The following is an 18,269-nucleotide window of genomic DNA, read 5'->3' on the forward strand; positions in this document are numbered from 1 at the left end:
ATTTCGGCACATTAATGACACTCTGTTCGACCTGCCACGTTTTCCGTGTACATATGCATGTATGTAAATTGTATCTATGTACTATGTACTTACTTCAAGGCTGTCCGATTGCTCACGCACGAATTCTTCAAGTGGAGTGGCATTAGAAATAAGTGAACCATGGATGTCCATGAAGTGCACAAGCTACCGCAAGGAAAGACGATGCAGTCGTTTCTCTCGGCGTCGAAAATTGCCTTGGTAAATCGATGTTTTTAATATCCCGTCGTAGTGAGTAGAAAAAGCATGCTTCAATCGATTGTAAAGTTCTGTGTAACATATTTTGCGATCCCACGTCTCCTCACAGCTCGTAAAGGGGACATTTTTTATGCTTTGAAATTGCTAGATTCGACTCTCGACAATTTTCTTCGTACAATTCCGGTGATGATATTGTTGATAGAAATAAGGAGAGGTAAATTGTAATATGTAGTGCGGTTAGAGGAAAGTTAATAAATGCGTTACGTATGACCTGTGACCTATCGGATGTAAGACGAGTGTATGTGCTTCGCTGGTGATTTAGGCGGTGGCGCCATCTCTCGTTGTAAGTATCAGATGTAGGAATAATTCCGCGAATATATAAACGAAAATAAATAAGATACATAAATGAACGTTCTTATTTTCTATCCTCCATGATGTTGCGCGCTTGCTATAAGATTGCATTTAAAGTATCTACAAGGCAAAGATTGGAGGTGAAATTCACAAACCTTCCAGCTAACAGTTGAGATCCCGGTTATTATTCTAGTCAATCTTGCCATGCTGCAAAAGAATCCGCATTATCCTGGGCAACGGAACCTGCGATTTAGATTCCGCTGTGTCTGCGCTGGTTCAAGGATTCTCCGACTATCTGGATGGAATCAAGAAGAACGAAACGGGTTTGGCGGTGGTTCCATTGATGAACATACCCGAGGCAGAATATCGCTTGAAAACGGAAGTAGTGTATTTCTTGAACCGTCATAAAATCCCCTCGAGTTTGCTAACGTTTCGGTGAGTTGTTACCGTTGTTATCGTCGCGTACACGTAGCGATGCATTTGTAACGCGAAAACGATGATTCGATTAATCGTAAGAACGCAAACGGGTCTCACCCTCTGACTCTAGGGATCAGATAGACTTAAGAGCCCTGAAGGACAACACTGAAGTCAGTATGGAGGTTGTATTGGTCGACCACCACAGTCTCCCAGACGAGGACATTTTTTTAATGGACAACGTGGTCCAAGTTATCGATCATCGACCGCGAGACACGTGCTGGCCTTGGCCCGGTAGAGAGCTTCAGTTGGAAACCGTAGGCAGCTGCGCCACTCTAGTAGCGCGAAATTTGCTTTGCAAACATCCGGAAGTAATAGACCCTGTCTTGTCCAGTTTGATAAGAGGCAAGCTGTCGTTGTATACCTACGGTATTATTCTTGGGTCGGATAAAGAACCGGCGTGTCAGACTTCCCTCTAATCGTTTTGTTAAGGAGAGGTCTTCCTTCACTTAACTCCTTGTAGATGATGATAATGATAATTACAAGAAGAATAGTAATACGTAGTAATAATAATCCTATATGATAAGACGCTTAAGGCTCGTTTGTTAGCAAAATCTGTCCAGAGGATTTTTTTCGCACTTCCCGATGACCTGAACGGTTCAAATTCAGCATGGAGTTTCCTGGGCACCCAAAGATACCGTAAAAATTCGAAAACGGGTAGTACCTGTGGCCTAAGACAGGTCTTATGTTTATCTTATGGACCCTAAGGGTTTTAAGCGCTGCTGAACACTAATAACTTTTGGTAAGTTTCTTTTCCTTTCTTCGCAAATAACATGAAATGACCCAAGACAAGACAGGTACCTGCGGGGTGGAAAAGGTACCCGAAAGTTGGAAAATCGATAGGTATTTCCTTTCTGGGGAAGTTCAAATGGCACGTATGTATGTGACTTACAAGGGAAGATCCCAAAACCGCAAATTAAAAAAAAATTGAAAGTTTGTGAATGTATGGTTGATTTCCTCCTGATTACAACGCAATTTTTGTTACCTACTCAAATTCTCTCTAAGGGGATGAAATTAACCCCTGAAAATTCGGCTATTTTTCGATTTTATTTTGTAACTAGCAATCTGTAAGAGATAGAAAGAAAGTTTCAAGACAAAAGTTACTTCTTTTAATTAGGACTATCATATGGTAGCTTACAGTCCTTACAGTTCGCGACTTATAACACAATTTTACCCTCTTAGAGCGAATTTGGGCAGCAACCAAAGATTGCGCTGTAATCAAGAGGAAATCCCCTACTCATGCAGAAAGTCTCAGAATTTTTTGAATTTCCGGGTTCGGGATCTTCCCTTGTTAGGCCCATCGAAATAAGTATGGTACCCAAAAGTTGTATAATTTTATATTTCGCACAGAAAATTGTTTCGAGGGGGATTTACAAAAAAAATGTACTTACCTTAGGCGTCTTATTATATAGGACAGTAATGTCTGGCGATAACAGGCTAAAAAACTAAGTAGTAATAAATATTAGCGAAAGTTGTTCGGAACAGTTGCGGAAGGGTGGAAAGCTTGAAGGATAAGGGGCCCTATACGGGTCTTATACTGTCTCTACCGCCCTAGTCGGTTCTTTCTATAACCCGGGAATAATCAGATTATCTATGGATTCTAAGGAAAGATATTTCCAAGCAAAATCGCCACGTTTAAACGCCTATTTTTCAAATAACATTGAATAGGTCCAATTCTAATCGACACTGGTAATTTCTCGAAAAAAGTCGACCGCGCTACTCCCATCGATATCGAAACCGTGGAAGCTCTGGAGAAAATCGGTCAGTTAAATCCCGATAGGACCAAGCCGTTCAACGAGATCGTCAACGCGAAGACCGACGTAAGCCAATTAACTCCCGATGATATTCTGATCAAAGACTTGAAGGTGGTCGTTGGAGTGCCGATCGTCGGACTATCCATGTTGGTCAAGGTAAAGCCTAGCGGGGTATGTCTAATGTCTACCCCGCAGGATATAGAAACGCGCAACTTCCCGCTTCTAATTTCTTTTTAGAATTTTCTCGAGTTGCGAACCAACATACTTGGAACCCTTCGAGATTTCGCCGAGTCTAGAAATACCACGATCGTCGTTTTGATCGGCATGAAGTTCGAATCGCAAAGTGTGGCCCGGGATGTCGGCGTCTTCTCGCTGACCACCAATCAGCAGTTGAAAGAAAAGGTTAGCGATCGATGAAATCCGTAAGTCTCAGAAGAATTCAGTGTAACTCCAACTGTCCCTGAAAATGGGTTACTTCGTTCAAAAACCTTTTCACTGGTAAAACTTTCAGTTGATAAATCAATTAAGTGGCTACTCTCATACGTGAGCAATAAATAGCACTACTTATATTCACCGCGGAATTACTACGCAAAATTATTCAGAGGACTTTAATGCTAATGGACTTACACTGATTGGCTACTGAGCCCTCCATATGTAGTCGGCGAGATCTGCTCACTGGACGCCATGATTGACAGATGGTAGAGGCGTTAATGCTGTCCACGGAGCCGCCTCTCGACTTGACCTTGACCAGGGAAATTCACGAAGAGGATGGAAGTTGCAGCTTAGTCTTATACGCCCAGGGAAATTTGCGCGCCACGCGGAAACAAATACTACCGATCATTCGGGACACACTGTTGTCAGAGTCCTAACGCGAGCGAATGGTTTTTATCGACGCAGCAAAGGTTTGCTTACGCTATAGTAAGGTAATATTGTAGCGCCGTTACAGGTGTCGTCACTGGTCGACGGGCATGCCGGGAGGGTGACCTTCCCCTATGGCTCCTACTCCGGCTCTCTATCCCCACCCTTCCTCCCTCCGAGTTCCTATCAACGAGCCGGCTCGCCACGGGCACGGACGGCAACGGCGCGGAACTATATCGTGGTGGATGCTGGCCGAACCTCTGTACCATTGCGGAGAAGCTTCTCCAACCGACCGTCTTGCTTTCGCTCTCGATTTCGTGCTTAAGAACTCAGTAAATACGCGTGTTTAAATATCGGAAAAGACACGGAAGATTAATTGAAACTCCAACGATTCCTGTACGCTTCAATTCAACCGATTCGAACGATGGTGAGGTTTCCTCGGCTTCGGAAACTCTCTGTTTCCGCGATACGTGTCACGAGTGGGAGACATTTCGATTGAAAGGTAAGAATTTTAGATTTCACCCGAAGTTTCATTGAAATTTGCGATATAGGGGGTGGCATCATCCCCGTCGACTACGAACCCTATATATACTACTGTGTTAAACGTGCGTTCGCGGAGAAACATTGGTTCAATATCCGCATGTGTGCGAATGAAACTTACACAATAGTCATTTTAGAAATTTGATCGGGCCGCAGTCGGACATGCTGTTAAAAATAATGCAACGTGAATCGTGATACATCTTTCAGCAAGAACACAATGAGTGTCGACTTAAGTGTAGCCCCCGCAATATTCGGGAGCTTCTGCAACGGGAAACATTGATTACATTTCTTATTTTACCATTTCGCGTATTTATGTTACCTTCGTATTCGATGAACGTATAAAAAAATTTAGACGTTGAAGAATTAGACGAGACCGTTTTTCTCAGCTGTCATCCCTGAAAACGTCATTGCCAGCAGGGTCGACGGAGCAAGTTTTTCCCGACTGTGGAGTTGGGAGGGAGTATAAATTAAAAGATCAAATTTCAGCGGCCTAAAATAAAGTAATACTTAAACAAAAAATAAAAAATGGTAAAATGCCTTCCAAATTCCCGAATATGGAATTCCACACACAGCAAAGTCTGAAGTGTGAAATACTCCCCACATTCCACACAACTCATGCCGGCCCTGATTGCCAGTTACATCTGTATCTAACTACTCAAGCTGATTCTTGAATTAGAATTAGACTTCAATAATAACTGACTTTTTATATACTTAGGTGTTTTTATTTCACGTCTTTCCTTCTTTCGTTATCCTAATTTCATTTCGGGCGGGTCGTCCGCTGTGCTCGTGTCGTTTTGCAAAATGAAACGAAATTACAGGCGCACTGTAACGATTTAAAAAAAAATAGTCCAGACTCGAAAACAGTAGGCGATAATCGTTTGGGATTGATATCCATTAACGTACTGATAAGGTATGAACCTACTTGCAGCGTTTACGCGTAACCGCACCGGTTCGTTCTTCTTTTCGCATTTTCAAGAATCAAGAATTTGATGATGTGCCACGCGTGTGTGTATAAGACTGGGTTAACACTATCTCTACCAAGAGGTGTCAAAAGACACCTTTCAAATTTTACCTTAAAATTATTCTCTAAGTTCAATCATTTCTCCACAATTAATTTTTTTCACTTTTCGTACAATAGTTATTAAATTAATTCAGTGACATAATTTTCCTCCAGCTCATCCTGGATCTAAAAATGTGCATATGGTATACCTATTTCTACCGCGAGGCGTCTTTTGCACCTTAGTATCGTGGTAGAAATAGTGTTAAGAGACTAAGCCGTATTGGTATAGTATGTATACTTGTAGCATGCGTTTGATCGGACCCGTTAGACGAAAGAAGCATTGAAAAAAAGTTTGGCCATTGTATCGAGCGTTGCACCGTCCACGTCGCAAACGAAATAACCTGGTGGCTGTTGCGTATGAACGGGGATATCACGGGAGCTGACGGGCATCATAGTCGCTCTCTTCCTTCCTCCGGTTCGCTCGTATTGATCGTGCTTTACTTGTTGCACGCATAGCAGATCTCGGTCCCGTGCGCATTCCCTAACCCTCTTTGTCTTCATTTTCCATCAGCGAATCTAATTAACGTCCGACCCAACCGATCGATGGACGGGCCAGCGTCCACTCTTGACCGCAAACAGTCGCCGATCAATTTTCCCAAGCGGCCACTTTTTAACTGATTGTGAGTATATTACCGATACTCGTTTTATCTCACTGCAAAGGATTTGTCGCCTCGCGGTAGTTCTCGCTACACGTCGCACCACTCGATCCCCTCCCATCCAACTATTTGTCGTGCTTTCTCGAAGATCGAGAAAACTTACGCTGCTTTACCGTTGCTTGGTATTGATTCAACTGGATCTCTCGGCTAAGAGGAGTGTCTCTGCGAGATGTATCTAACGCGATACGAGTATGTGTCACGAGAAGGAGAGGAAGGGTAACGTTGCGTTCCAGAGAGCATTGTTTATTCTCCCACGAGAGAACTGCAAGAAAGATTGCAAATCAAAGTGACCGTTAATGGATCGGATAGTTTTCGCAGTTTCAGATGTCCAAGAGATGATATCAAGCCATTCGATCTATCATGAACTGTAAACGAGTGAAGAGAAATGTCAGCACTGGATACGAAAATGTGCCGTATGCTAACGATCGTCTTGTTGCTGGTGCTCCTCGTCGGTGCGTCTCCATCCGTGGAGGATTCCACCAAGAACGTTTTCGGTAAGAGACGGAAGTACGTTCGTGTGAAAGACAGATAGCAAAGGGGGGGAAAAGGGACTTCGAAGGTGTAGCTTGTAGTTGAATGAGGTTTGCGGAAGATACAGAGAAAATAGAAAGGAGAAAGACGAATGAGAAACAGCATTCGGTAATCAAGTTCCATGCGTTTACTTACTGCGATGCGCATTGTTTTAGGTCAGTGCATTCTACCGCTGGGCATGGAGGAGGGAAGAATTCCGGATAACGCGATCACAGCTTCTTCCAGCTACGAGACTAAATCGGTGGGTCCTCAAAACGCGAGGTACGTTGTTTGAAGGATTTCGACACTAATAGGAGGGAAGACCGGGAGTGTTTATTCAATGTTTCTCGAAAAATTCGATTGGAAAACAGATAGGGAGACCACCTACGAAAGAACGCTTGACGCGACGCACGCGGAACGACACACGCACCTACATTACGCGTGTTCGTTATTCACAGAATACGACAAGAAAAGAACGGTGGCGCCTGGTGTCCGAAGGCGCAGATTAGCAGCGCGATACGGGAATATCTGGAAATCGATCTAACGAGAAACCATTTGATCTCGTGGACCGAAACTCAAGGGCGGTTTGGCAATGGTCAAGGTCAAGAGTACGCAGAAGCCTTTTTCCTGGAGTACTGGCGTGACACCAAGTGGCATCAGTACAGAAATTTAAAGGGTGACAGAGTTCGTGTCGTCGGTAAAGAGATCAGGAGTCGTCCGCATTGCTTCGAAGTGATCGCTGTCATAGTTGTCGATGTCACCGTTGCGCGACGTTGTCGAAACATTCTCATGGGGAATGCTTGCGGTTGTATCGCATAGTTGGAAAAGCCATAGAGTCTGGGCTCTCGGGAGCAAAGCGGGACGCCTCCGTTGAACACTGGTCGGAGAAACAATACGAGACGATACTCGCGATCCCTGGCGACGTTGATCGAAACTTGCCCGTTTCAGGTGCTGCGAGGAAACAGTAACACCTATTTGGTGGAGAAGCAGAAGCTGGACTTGCCGTTCGTCGCGAGCAGAGTGCGATTCGTCCCTTACAGCCAACACCCTCGGACAGTTTGCATGCGGGTGGAAATATACGGATGCATCTGGGAGCGTAAGTACGATCGTGTAGAGAGTTAATGGCGATTAAGACTCGATCGATAAAGTGGCTTCTCCGCAGAGTACGTTGTGAGATACACCGCTCCGAAAGGGTCGAGCCTTGGTCCTAGAGGAAGCAATGTCGAGGACTCGTCGTACGACGGTATCGAGCTGGACAACCTCCTCTTCAACGGCCTGGGACAGTTGACGGATGGAGTTCTAGCCGAGATTTCTGAAATTGGGGCGTCTTCAACGAACAGCACCAACTGGGTAGGCTGGACCCGGTTGGATCGCGATACCGTCCAACTGACGTTTCAGTTCAAAGAGCTGCGAGAATTCCACAATTGCTCCATCCACGTCGCTCGTTTACCCGAACTAGGCATCGAGGTTCGCGCGCAGGCTCGCCCCTTAATTCTAAAATTCTTTAAATCAATCGTTTAACCAGCACAGTCAGCGAACTAGTTTTAATCGAAACCGATCTACATTCGCAGACTTTCTCATCGCTGCGTATTTGGTTTTCCAACGACGGGGAGGATTATCGGCCCGTTGCGGATGTATCGGAATCGCCGATCGATACCGATAGTACGGCCACTGGCGGCGCTGCGTTCACGTGGATCAAGTTGCAGTCGAGAATCGGGAGATTCGTGAAGCTGGAATTGAGCTTGGGGGGGAAATGGCTGCTTCTCAGCGAGATCACTTTCTACACGGGTAAGAGTTGAGTCGGGGGATTGCTAAAGAATAGGCGAATCCTCTAATCGATACCGTTCAAATCGGCAGTCGCGGATGGGAGAAATCAGTCGATCGATTCCTATGTGACGGATAATCGACTGTTACGAGTGGAACGGAATGAAAGCGAGCCATGGCCAAAGTTGACCAGGTACGAGGTGGCTGGGTCGAGTTTCAATGAGACGGAGCTCTACGAGATACGAGAAGACGATTTGACACCGGATGCCTTTCCCGTCGGCACATCGCAGACTTACGTCGGTCTTGTCAGTGGCCTCTTGACGGTGGCTCTTCTCTTCTTCTCCTGCACAGCATTCTTGATCAAGCAAAGAGGCCGCAATAAAGTGGCTCTATTGCAGAAGCACACGGCACTTCTCTGCGACTCGTCCGCTCCAGGCATCACGATCACTCCGAAAGACGTTAAGCTACCGAATTCCATTGTCAACGGATTGTCGCTCGGTCGCAAGCCAGTTACCATCGTTGGCTCCGCTACCATAGCAACCACCGTCACCGCCCCCGCCGCACGAAAGCTGCCTGATCACCCAGAGCGAACTCGAGTAAACTCGCGACTCAATGTTGATTCTGACCATTGCTCTTCCGTCGTCTATGAAACCAGTGACAAGCTATTCTCCGAAGAAAATTTCGTTTTCGCGCAAGGAAACGAGTCCACTCTCGTAACAGAGTCGCATACCGGTGAGTATGATATACCTAATTGAGAATATACATACCTAGGGTGTACAGGATGTACAAAAAGCGATGGACACTGCTTTCAGCTGTGAATCCGCACCTCCGATGGGAACAATTTTTGGATATTATTCCGAAACGGATCGGTGGCCGATCGAGATGAGATTTGGTGGGAAGAATGGAGAGGAGGTGTGGACCCTAAATTTAAAATTGTAGCTTCGGGTATTTATTAGTTTCCGAAATATTAATAAAAAATTATTGTTAATTTTTTTTTTGAAATTTTTTTTTTGAATGTTGGTGCAGGCCCCCCCCCCCCCCCCTACCCGGGAACCTTCCCGTCCTGCAATTTTTTATTTTCGAAATTTTATAACCACAGTCTCATTTTTAGCATCGCCAAACTCACATCGGTCCGCCACCACGCTTTACGCGCCCGCGAGCGGGCGCGCGCCCCCCGCGCTGATCTAGCCAATACTAATACCCGGGACAAGTTGGAAAGTGGAATGCGTTGTGTAGGTATAAGTAAACAGAAATATTGTTAAGAGAGGGGTCCGTGGTAAAGTGATTAAAAAAAAATCTGTAAGGTGTACCCTTTTATGCAGAATTACCCCTGTATTTTTTGAACGCATTAATTGCCGAAGCTAAAATTTTATATTTAGGGTCTTTGCACACACCTCGTAATACCCACCAAGTTTCATCTCGATCTGCCACCGGTTCCTTTCGGAAATACAGCCCAACTTTTTGCGGCACATGGTTTCTTCTGAACTCTTTTTCTTTCTCATAGAGCAAGACAGCAGTTGCTGTAAAAATATTTTAATATTAATTTTCAACGTTATAAACAATTTTGCGGCAGGTTTTTTTTAAACAATTTTCCACCACTCTAGAGGTGCAGATTCGCCCCTGAGAGCGGTGTCCATCACTTTTTATACTCTCTATACATATTTCACCTATACAATATGAGTACATGTATTTCTTCGCACCTGAAGAAACTCGTCCAATCTAACGTGTTCTTCTGTATCCCATCGGACAGACGTTCTTTATCCGATGACGAATGTTGTAGACTTTAGATGCAGGACAAACTTTCCAAAAGCCAAGACCACGGAACTTACGATGCCAATCGTGACACACTCGTCGAACAAGCCGCATCACTTTCAATCCGGGAAGATGAATCAAAAAGTACACGATGGATATTACGCAGCGACCGATATTTTGACGGTGAGACGAGCCACGTAGTACTTACATATGTATGCGTATGAAAAAGATTGCGTTTAACCAGAGGTGGGTACTATAAGCATAAAAATTTATTCGAATAATCTTCGAATACAAATTTCGAAAAAAAAAATGAAATTATTCCAGAATAACGAATAAATTTGTATTCCGAATGAAATTTTATTCGAAGCAGCAAATAAGTGTTTCGCATGGCACGCGCCAGCGCAGCGTTATTCGCGTATTAAAAAATTTATTCGACTAAAAAATTATTTGTTATTCTCGAATAACTTCGTTTTATTCGCAATTATTATTTGAGATCATTCGAATAAAACTTTATTCGACTAATGCCCAACTCTGTTTCGCACAGGGTGTATGTATAAACGATAAACGGATGGTTGGATGGGAAGGCGGAGAGAGATAGCGAGAAAATTAAAGAGAATTGCAAACTTTTTCAGATAAAGGGGCGAGAGGCGGTACCCAGTTTGAGTCCATTCACGCCGCTGCACATTCGCGAGAAAGCTGTTCGTTTACCGCGCACTCTCGATTTGAACGAAGCTCAACGTATTTCCAGGCACAGATTGAGGATTTTGGATAAACTTGGCGAAGGGAATTTCGGCTTGGTAAGAACGAATCGTGCACGCTTTCCGAATCGATCAGGAGATCGGTGACAAATGGATTAATCGCGATAAAATCGACTCGAACTTGGACAGGTTCATTTGTGCGAGGCAAAGGGAATTACGAATCCCGAAGTAGGATCGATCCAAAACCGACAGACCGTGATCGTTAGATCTCTCTGGCGAGGTGTCGTAGACTCTTTGAGGTACGTCAGTCGATTTTATTGTTCCCATATCGTATGCGATGACCATCTAATCTCCACAGGCTAGACTTCACCAAAGACATGCGCGTTCTAGCGACGCTTCGGGATTCGAACGTGGCAAGGGTGATCGCACTGGTGGAAGAAGAACCGTTTGCAGCTGTCTTCGAGTACGGCCAGCTCGGCGATCTACCTACATTCATCGAAAGCTGTCAACAGCCTGATGAGGAACATATACTCGGGTAAAATTTTAAGCAAACCTATCATTTCCTCGTTCCGCGCTCCCCGCGTCTAAAATTTCGTACCTGTCCCCAGTTACGGGAATCAATTGCGCTTCGTCAGGCAAATCGCGTCAGGCATGAAGTATCTCGAGTCCTTGAATATCCCGCACTGCGATTTGGCGGCCAGGTAAGACTGCCATGGAAAGCTAATGGAAAGTCTAACAGACGTTTCTTTCATTTTTGTACATACGATGAATTTGATTTCAGAAACTGTATCGTTGGTAAAAATCTGACGGTAAAGGTGTCCGATCATGCTATATATTGTACCAAATACGATCACCATTATTACGTTGACGGAAGCAACGCGAAAATTCCACTTCGTTGGATGGCGTGGGAAGCGGTTTTGTTGGTAAGCTTTAGCCTTAATTCTCCTTGCCACGTAACTTAAGTATGGGGACCTATATGGACATATGTACGTAAATACATAGATATATATACAGTGGCGGACGAAAGAAAGTTTACAACTTTTAAAATCGCATAACTTTTTTACAATTGGTCCAAAACGACATGTACGTTGGTCGTTCACTTCCAACTCGACCAACTCTTTTCCCATTTCTCCCTACAGAATGAGCGTAGCTGCAGAGCGGACGTATGGTCGTTCGCCGTTACGGCGTGGGAAATCTTCACAAACTGCAAGGAAACACCGTATCTAGATTTAACGGCGGAGCAGGTTCTGGAGAATTGTGGTCGCTGGTACGAGGGCGAGGCAGGTGCCGGTAACAGAACGGGTGATGGTGTCAACGACGAAAGAAATCAGCCTCGAATTCTTTCGCGGCCCAACCGCTGCTCGGACGATCTCTATCGCGTGATGAACAAGTGCTGGAGCAAAAATGTCGTGGACCGACCTACCTTCGAGGAAATCTACCTCTATCTCGAGAGATTAGCCCTCGATTGAACACATTCGAGTAGCGCGGACCAAATTGGTTACAATCAATCAGCCAAGAAGCATCTTGTACGTAAATTTATCTTTTTTACGCTCCTCCGCGAACTTTCCCCCCTCGCCGTCCCTCCTCTTTCACGCGGAGAGGAATTATATTTCATGAACTATCATTCAGGATGCTCTGGCCATTAACTCGTAATGCTCAACTAGGTTTAATCGAATCGATCTTTACGCATATAAGATTATATTACATCTACGTATATACATATATTTTCTTTCGAGACACACATACACACGAACACGCGCACGCCTTGAAAAATAGGTTTATCATCAACGTGAAGTATTTATAAGAGGCAGTATTCTCGTCTTCCGGTCTCTAATCTTACGATTCGTGCGAACGGAACACCTTATTCAAGGGTTGGCAAGATGATGGTGCTCGTCGGTTCACTGGAGGCACCGCGACTGTCTTTTTCACATTTCGAGGCGAGCGTTCTACGCGAAAGAAGAACGAACATCAGGATTTCACCGATTTAAGTATTTCATTCGTTGAATCACTTTTTCATGGTGGATAGCGCTGTCCCTCGTTATACGTGCTCGATGTACGGTGGTATCATGTAAGTAATCTAAATAGGATATATGTATGCAGAGATGGGCAAAATCTTCATCTAAATAAAAATTTTCAAATAGCGAATAAAAGATGAAAAAAATTTATTCGTTCGAGGCTCGAATAATTTAAGTTATCTTTTAACGAATAAAGTTTTTATTATCTTTTATTTATTATTTGAAATTTGTATTTACATAAAGATTTTGCACGCCTCTGTATGTATGCATGTATATCCATTTTAGGATAATGCAGCGGAAACGCGCGAGTCCTAGTACATTATTCTCGATTTCGTGAGCGAATCGAGGTTTCCTATTACATACATATTGTCACGAGTGTCACGACTGATCGATCGTTCTTTGAGGTGGTAAAATGTAGGGAACAATCGCTCGGACATTACTGTGTACTATTATGCGGTAACTTTAGAATCGAGCGGTACATTCTACAAATTGGTGCGCATTACTACAAACGAAACAAGACAATCAATCTCGCAAACGTTGTTTCATAAACCGCGTGACGTGTATCTCAAAAGATATATATATATAATTATGGATCGTTCGATCGCGCAAGTTCAAGTCTAGTACATAGAAATGATTAGAAAATATTGCCCCGACTACTGTAAGTGCACGGAGCGGCCCAACTTCGCCCTAGACCATAGTTATGGAATATTGCAAAAGTGTTTAATCGTGTAAATTTGAGCCGCTCTCCTTCGTGCATTCGTTCGGTTAGTTGCGGCGATATTTCTCAATCGAATGTGCTCGCTCTCATGAAAGCTCCGACTTGTACATACATGCTAGGTCTTGACTCGCAAACTTTTATGCTTGCGCGCGAATCGACGGCTAGTCGTCTATCATTGTATCGCGTCGATGTCGCGCGCTCGATTCCATCGAACAATTTTCTCCATTTACGGTCATAGTTAATCTAAATTTGTCATACGAATCGCATACGTATCCCATTAAAAATTATATTCTTCATATCTTCAACGTTACGGCGAATAAACATTGTTATAAGACGTAGGAAGTTGCTAACTATCTGTGCGAAAGTGTGGATTCCTAGCGCACCTAATTCCTCTTGCGGTTTAATCGTCTACGCCTACACGCACCAGCGGAACGATGTTGATCTCTCGGTGAAAGTCGGCGAGAGTTTGCTCCCAACGTTCCTCAAAGTAAATACCCAGTAAGAACTGCGCGCCGATTCCCGTTTTAATGGCCCACGGGAGATGGTGCTCGAGATATAGCTTCCTTTGCCTGAAATCCCAGCTGCGGTATAGTCTGATCGGAGAAGGTGCTCTGTTCCGTTTACCTTGGACGCAACCGATACGCTCCGAATATCGCCCCGCTCAAGCACATTGGGAAACGTAATTGCAACGCTTCTATCCACTTGACGGACACCTCGCCGAGCATCGTGGTTGGCATTAAAAGTACTGCGTGATAAATGTCATGGGTTTCTCGGTATCGTTGCATTACGTACGCCAGCTCGGTATCTTGAACGAACCTGACCGGGGTTCTAGAATCGGGGGATACATTCTGGAAAAAAGGAACATCTGCATCGAGTGGACGCCTCCGGTACTTACAAGGGAACATCCCGAACACGGAAATTCAAAAAATTCTGTAACTTTGTGAATATGTAGGGAATTTTATTTTTATCTGCTGCCCTAAGTCAGTCGAAGGGGGTGAAATTAACCCCTGATAATTCGGCTATTTTCCGATTTTGTTATAACTCGTAAATTGTAAGAGATAAAAAAAAAATGTTTCAAGACAAAAGTTACCTTTTTAATTAGATCTATCATGTGGTAAATAAATTATTTTACAGTTCACGGGTTATAACAGAAAATTGGAAAATAACCGGATTTTTAGGGGTCAATTCCACCCCCTTAGGTAACGGGTACATAAAGGGCGGTAAGTGGCAACATTTAAACAAATCAAATACGAATATAAATCTACACTAACTATAAATAAAACATACTATAAATTTGTATTTGATTTGTTTGAATGTTGACGTTTGCCGCTTACCGCTCCTTATGTTTTCGTGGCCTTAGAGGGAATTTGGACAGCACACAAAAATCGCATTGTAATCAGGAGGAAATCCCCCACATATTCACAAAGTTTCAGAATTTTTTGAATTTCCGGGTTCGGGATCTTCTCTTGTTAGAAACCCGATCAACGATACATGTATGAACGCGGTACAGTGACGGCCCTGCGACAGTAAATTGGTAAGAAATTTTCACCCATGCAGTATGTATGTACAGTCGCATCGAAAAGTAAGTTGACACTTAAAAATCGCATGACTTTTTTAAAATTAGTCCAAACGACTTTAGTTTTTTTTAGAAGCTAGCGGAATTAGTTTTCTAGGTGACGTATTTTGTCGTTTGAAAAAAATTTCGACCGGTCGGAATAGCGATGTAAATAGTGAAAGTCGTTTTTTCATTTTTTTTCTGAGCCTGTAATGAAAATTCAAAAAACCCGTTTGTAGTTTGAAGTAAGTTGTATACATGCTGAAAATTTCATCTAAATCGGTTAACGGTGCTCTGAGCTACACACGTTTAAAGATCGCAGAATAAGGTTGAAAATCGCTGATTTCGGGAATTTCGCGATTTTCGACCTTATTCCGCGATATTTAAGCGTTTATACCTCAGAGCAACGTTAACCGATTTTGATGAAATTTTAGGCACGTATAAAACTTACTTCAAACTGCAAACGGGTTTTTTGAATATTCATTACAGGCTCAGAAAACAATTTGAAAAAACGACCTTCACTATTTTCACCGCTATTCCGACCAGTTGAAATATTTTTCCAAACGACGAAACACGTCACCTAGAAAAATAATTCCGCTAGCTTCTAAAAAAAACTCGAGTCGTTTGGACCAATTTTAAAAAAGTTATGCGATTTTAAATATTGTCAACTTACTTTCCGATGCGACTGTATGTGTACCTACCACAGGTGGACATTAACGGCACGGTATTAGCTGAAGTTTGTAGTCCAATCGTAACTAATTAAATATGTCCATACAATGTAATAATATAGTCCAGGTCCAAAAGAGGCGCGAGAATAGGGTGGAGGGAGAGACAAAGCAAGAGAGCATCGAGCAGCTTACATTCACGTCCAAAAATTGTCTGTACGTCCTGCCGACGGTCCCTTTCGGCAAGCGCTTCAGTGCCTCAAGGTCGACCGTTGAGGAGGATACGCGTGGCTTTTCGGCGAGTATCCGACGTCCCTCGGCAGTAGCGAGCATTTGCCGGTGGCAGTAGGAAAGAGCATCGGCGCCAGTCGTTTCTCCAAGGCATGCAATCATATCGCCGCGAAAAGGATTGGCGAGGGATATGGCGGCCGCTCCCGCGGTCAACATCGCGTGTTGCAGCCGCGACAGAGGAACGCGGTGTGTCGCGTAATCCTCTGCGAACGATGAAACGTGGTTGGAAAAGCTTCGAACCGAGCCGCCTGAAACCGATCCAGGAGAATAACGATCGATCGCTCTCTTCCTCCATAAATAGAATTTATTTTGATAAAACATTTATGTACACATTACGGCGCATCGGCGCGGCGGCATTGCACCTCCGAGGAAAGTGTGTGCATACGTATGTACAAGTTACACTTTACGTCCGTGAACGTCGTGAACATGGCGGTATCGCGTTTACCGGCTGTCCAATCGGTACACTATGGCACACCGCATTCTGTCCTGTATTGATGCTTTCACTTTGGTATGACACTCGTTGGGTTTGGCTCGACGCGTTACGCCTTCCCCTCTTTCGTTCCCGTCGATTTCGATTCGGCAGCCGCTTCGATCGAGAACAGCGCGAGATTCGATTTAGAGGCAAGTAGAGAGAAACCGTATAAATTGTAAATCGAACATAGGAAACTATAGTTGTCCAATTGAGAGAGAACCACGCGCGGGATAAGGCGTATGCGTCGGCCGTTAAGTAGTTGTCGTTGGAGCGTTATGGAAACGAGACGATCTTTACAGAGCTTGGACTTTGGCTACTTGGTCCTGTGGGAGCAGAGAGTATTTGAGGTCGACGGCGGCCTCTTTTCTGCGGAATGTCACCCACGTGTACACCAAACTGCCAACTACGCTTAGGTTCAGTCCTACGAAATTGAGCAACGTGAATATATAATCCCCGCCGATAATCATTCCGAGGTACGTGACGCATATGTTTTTCAAGCAGCCGATTATGGTGGTCGTCAGCGCAGAGTTATGAAGGGTGCATAGTATCATACTGTAGGAGAGCACGAAGCCCATCACGCACGAAAGCCCGAACTGTAGAACGAAGAAAACGTTGTTCCAATGCGGAAATTCGAGGACGGAGCGCGCGTCTCCCATCCAGCAGGCGATCGTGATCGCCGGTATAACCATAAATAACGAATTATAGTACATCAATCCGTATGTTCCCAACTCCTTCGAGTCCAGCTTCTTTTTCATGTAGACGCCGTTGGCGGCAGTGAAGAAATCGTTTAACAGGATAAAGAGGTAGCCCTCCAAATTGAAAGCGAGGTCGTTCAACGCCGCCACCACTGCCCCGATAATCATCGTATAGACGCTCAACTGAACGGAGACGCGCGCCTTCGTTCCGAGGATATAATACTCGGCGATCATCGTCATTAGGATACTGAACCGCCGTAGCGCCGTGAACATCGGTAGGCTGAGCTGCTTGGTCCCGCCTAATCCAAAGATCATGTTACCAATGTAGATGATCGGTAACGGCCATATCTTCCGAAACGTTGAAGCTTCTAGGTTAGGAAATTCGATATAGCGCAGTTTCTTTGCGGCGAACAGCAGTATGATGGTTGACAGCATCTGTCCTACGCCGAGTAATTGGAACGACGGAAATTCGAACGCCGTCAGTACCGTCTTATTTACAACCGTGATCATGAACGACGATGACCCGTAAAATACGGCGGAGCCGACCCGCGCGAATATCACATTTTGCTCATTCAACGTCATACCGATTAATCTGCGATCTCTCTTCGCTCCCGACTCGTAAGTATTCCGTAACTCTTTTCCCTTCCGATTACGCTGATTACTGTTATTAGAAAAAAGCCAATGTCAAGTGCAGTTGAACGTACACGGGCATAACCTTAGCATCCTTTCTTCTATTTCCGCCGCTCCGTTCAGTCCTGTTCTCTTTTCTTCGTTCCGTAGGCACTCGGAGGCGATTCTCGATCAACATAGGCTTCACTCACGCTCAAAGCCGTGTAAAATCTATGTACCGTGGCCTATTACTTTTCCCCGTCGTGTAATCGATGCCGTAGACACCTCGGCACCTCTCGTAAATCAGGGCTCACTAATGTAAAACAATCTCCACAAATCTCTTCTCTACGGATACGCTCGACTCGTGCACCCTCGTGTGCTCGGTAGCTAGGTGCTCGAGTTGCGTTGCCCACGCAAGCAATCCTCAGCAAACCGCGCGCGCGCACACATGAGTCTTGACCGCCTCCTTTACCCAGTTTGCCCTTTTATCAATTCCCTATGCCGATAGTTCGTGATTCTTATAGCGAATTCGGTATCTCGCTCTGACTCTGTGCGGGTGCCAGAAAATGAGTTGGATTGGTTGTTTCTGATAGAGACG

General features: G+C 44.5%; 4 protein-coding genes and 1 long non-coding RNA gene across 10 annotated transcripts; 2 read left to right on the forward strand and 3 right to left on the reverse strand.

Annotated features, from left to right (window-relative positions):
* The first annotated feature begins 35 nt into the window (after positions 1-35).
* LOC143374350 (exopolyphosphatase PRUNE1-like) lies at positions 36-4,921 on the forward strand. 2 transcript variants are annotated; one of them, XM_076822468.1, is made up of 7 exons: positions 36-237; positions 779-1,020; positions 1,133-1,404; positions 2,728-2,969; positions 3,051-3,215; positions 3,509-3,694; positions 3,760-4,921. In XM_076822468.1, the coding sequence occupies exons 1-6, from the start codon at positions 160-162 to the stop codon at positions 3,680-3,682; spliced, it is 1,173 nt and encodes a 390-aa protein (XP_076678583.1). In that variant the 5' UTR covers positions 36-159; the 3' UTR covers positions 3,683-3,694; positions 3,760-4,921. The 2 variants fall into 2 exon arrangements, with proteins under 2 accessions (XP_076678583.1, XP_076678574.1); XM_076822459.1 differs by having other exon boundaries at positions 3,509-4,921.
* Positions 3,134-6,900, reverse strand: LOC143374518 (uncharacterized). The gene is made up of 3 exons (XR_013086677.1): positions 6,594-6,900; positions 3,441-6,189; positions 3,134-3,273 (listed from the first exon to the last, which is right to left on the reverse strand). It is a non-coding gene; the product is annotated as an uncharacterized LOC143374518 (long non-coding RNA).
* Positions 6,283-13,722, forward strand: LOC143374267 (discoidin domain-containing receptor 2). Of its 4 annotated transcripts, XM_076822268.1 has the most exons (14): positions 6,283-6,421; positions 6,614-6,719; positions 6,896-7,121; positions 7,386-7,533; positions 7,600-7,904; positions 8,009-8,225; positions 8,295-8,933; positions 9,982-10,136; positions 10,586-10,750; positions 10,841-10,950; positions 11,010-11,186; positions 11,260-11,352; positions 11,433-11,574; positions 11,791-13,722. In XM_076822268.1, the coding sequence occupies exons 1-14, from the start codon at positions 6,313-6,315 to the stop codon at positions 12,118-12,120; spliced, it is 2,922 nt and encodes a 973-aa protein (XP_076678383.1). In that variant the 5' UTR covers positions 6,283-6,312; the 3' UTR covers positions 12,121-13,722. The 4 variants fall into 4 exon arrangements, with proteins under 4 accessions (XP_076678383.1, XP_076678398.1, XP_076678390.1 ...); XM_076822283.1 differs by lacking the exons at positions 6,283-6,421; positions 6,896-7,121 and having other exon boundaries at positions 6,631-6,719; XM_076822275.1 differs by lacking the exons at positions 6,283-6,421; positions 6,614-6,719 and having other exon boundaries at positions 6,981-7,113.
* Positions 11,790-17,906, reverse strand: LOC143374440 (ubiquinone biosynthesis protein COQ4 homolog, mitochondrial-like). 2 transcript variants are annotated; one of them, XM_076822626.1, is made up of 4 exons: positions 17,767-17,906; positions 15,800-16,143; positions 14,009-14,232; positions 11,790-13,953 (listed from the first exon to the last, which is right to left on the reverse strand). In XM_076822626.1, the coding sequence occupies exons 1-4, from the start codon at positions 17,783-17,785 to the stop codon at positions 13,785-13,787; spliced, it is 756 nt and encodes a 251-aa protein (XP_076678741.1). In that variant the 5' UTR covers positions 17,786-17,906; the 3' UTR covers positions 11,790-13,784. The 2 variants fall into 2 exon arrangements, with proteins under 2 accessions (XP_076678741.1, XP_076678737.1); XM_076822622.1 differs by lacking the exon at positions 17,767-17,906 and adding an exon at positions 16,225-16,372.
* LOC143374396 (UDP-sugar transporter UST74c-like) lies at positions 16,182-17,773 on the reverse strand. Its single transcript, XM_076822550.1, has one exon. It carries the CDS (start codon positions 17,642-17,644, stop codon positions 16,661-16,663), a length of 984 nt encoding a protein of 327 aa, XP_076678665.1. The 5' UTR covers positions 17,645-17,773; the 3' UTR covers positions 16,182-16,660.
* Positions 17,907-18,269: the final 363 nt, after the last annotated feature.

Source organism: Andrena cerasifolii, chromosome 1 (genome assembly GCF_050908995.1).
Source record: "Andrena cerasifolii isolate SP2316 chromosome 1, iyAndCera1_principal, whole genome shotgun sequence".
Lineage (NCBI taxonomy): Eukaryota > Metazoa > Arthropoda > Insecta > Hymenoptera > Andrenidae > Andrena > Andrena cerasifolii.

Coding starts and splice junctions, on each gene's coding strand:
- LOC143374350 (XM_076822459.1), top strand. CDS start 160: ATGGATGTCCATGAAGTGCACAAGCTACCGCAAGGAAAGACGATGCAG. Junction 238..778: donor CGGCGTCGAAAATTGCCTTG/GTAAATCGATGT, acceptor TTATTATTCTAG/TCAATCTTGCCATGCTGCAA. Junction 1,405..2,727: donor CTTGTCCAGTTTGATAAGAG/GCAAGCTGTCGT, acceptor AACATTGAATAG/GTCCAATTCTAATCGACACT.
- LOC143374267 (XM_076822268.1), top strand. CDS start 6,313: ATGTCAGCACTGGATACGAAAATGTGCCGTATGCTAACGATCGTCTTG. Junction 10,137..10,585: donor CAGCGACCGATATTTTGACG/GTGAGACGAGCC, acceptor AAACTTTTTCAG/ATAAAGGGGCGAGAGGCGGT. Junction 10,751..10,840: donor GCGAAGGGAATTTCGGCTTG/GTAAGAACGAAT, acceptor GAACTTGGACAG/GTTCATTTGTGCGAGGCAAA.
- LOC143374440 (XM_076822622.1), bottom strand. CDS start 16,252: ATGCCGCCGCGCCGATGCGCCGTAATGT. Junction 16,144..16,224: donor GCGCCGATGCGCCGTAATGT/GTACATAAATGT, acceptor GATCGGTTTCAG/GCGGCTCGGTTCGAAGCTTT. Junction 13,954..14,008: donor GCGTATCGGTTGCGTCCAAG/GTAAACGGAACA, acceptor CTGGGATTTCAG/GCAAAGGAAGCTATATCTCG.
- LOC143374396 (XM_076822550.1), bottom strand. CDS start 17,644: ATGACGTTGAATGAGCAAAATGTGATATTCGCGCGGGTCGGCTCCGCC.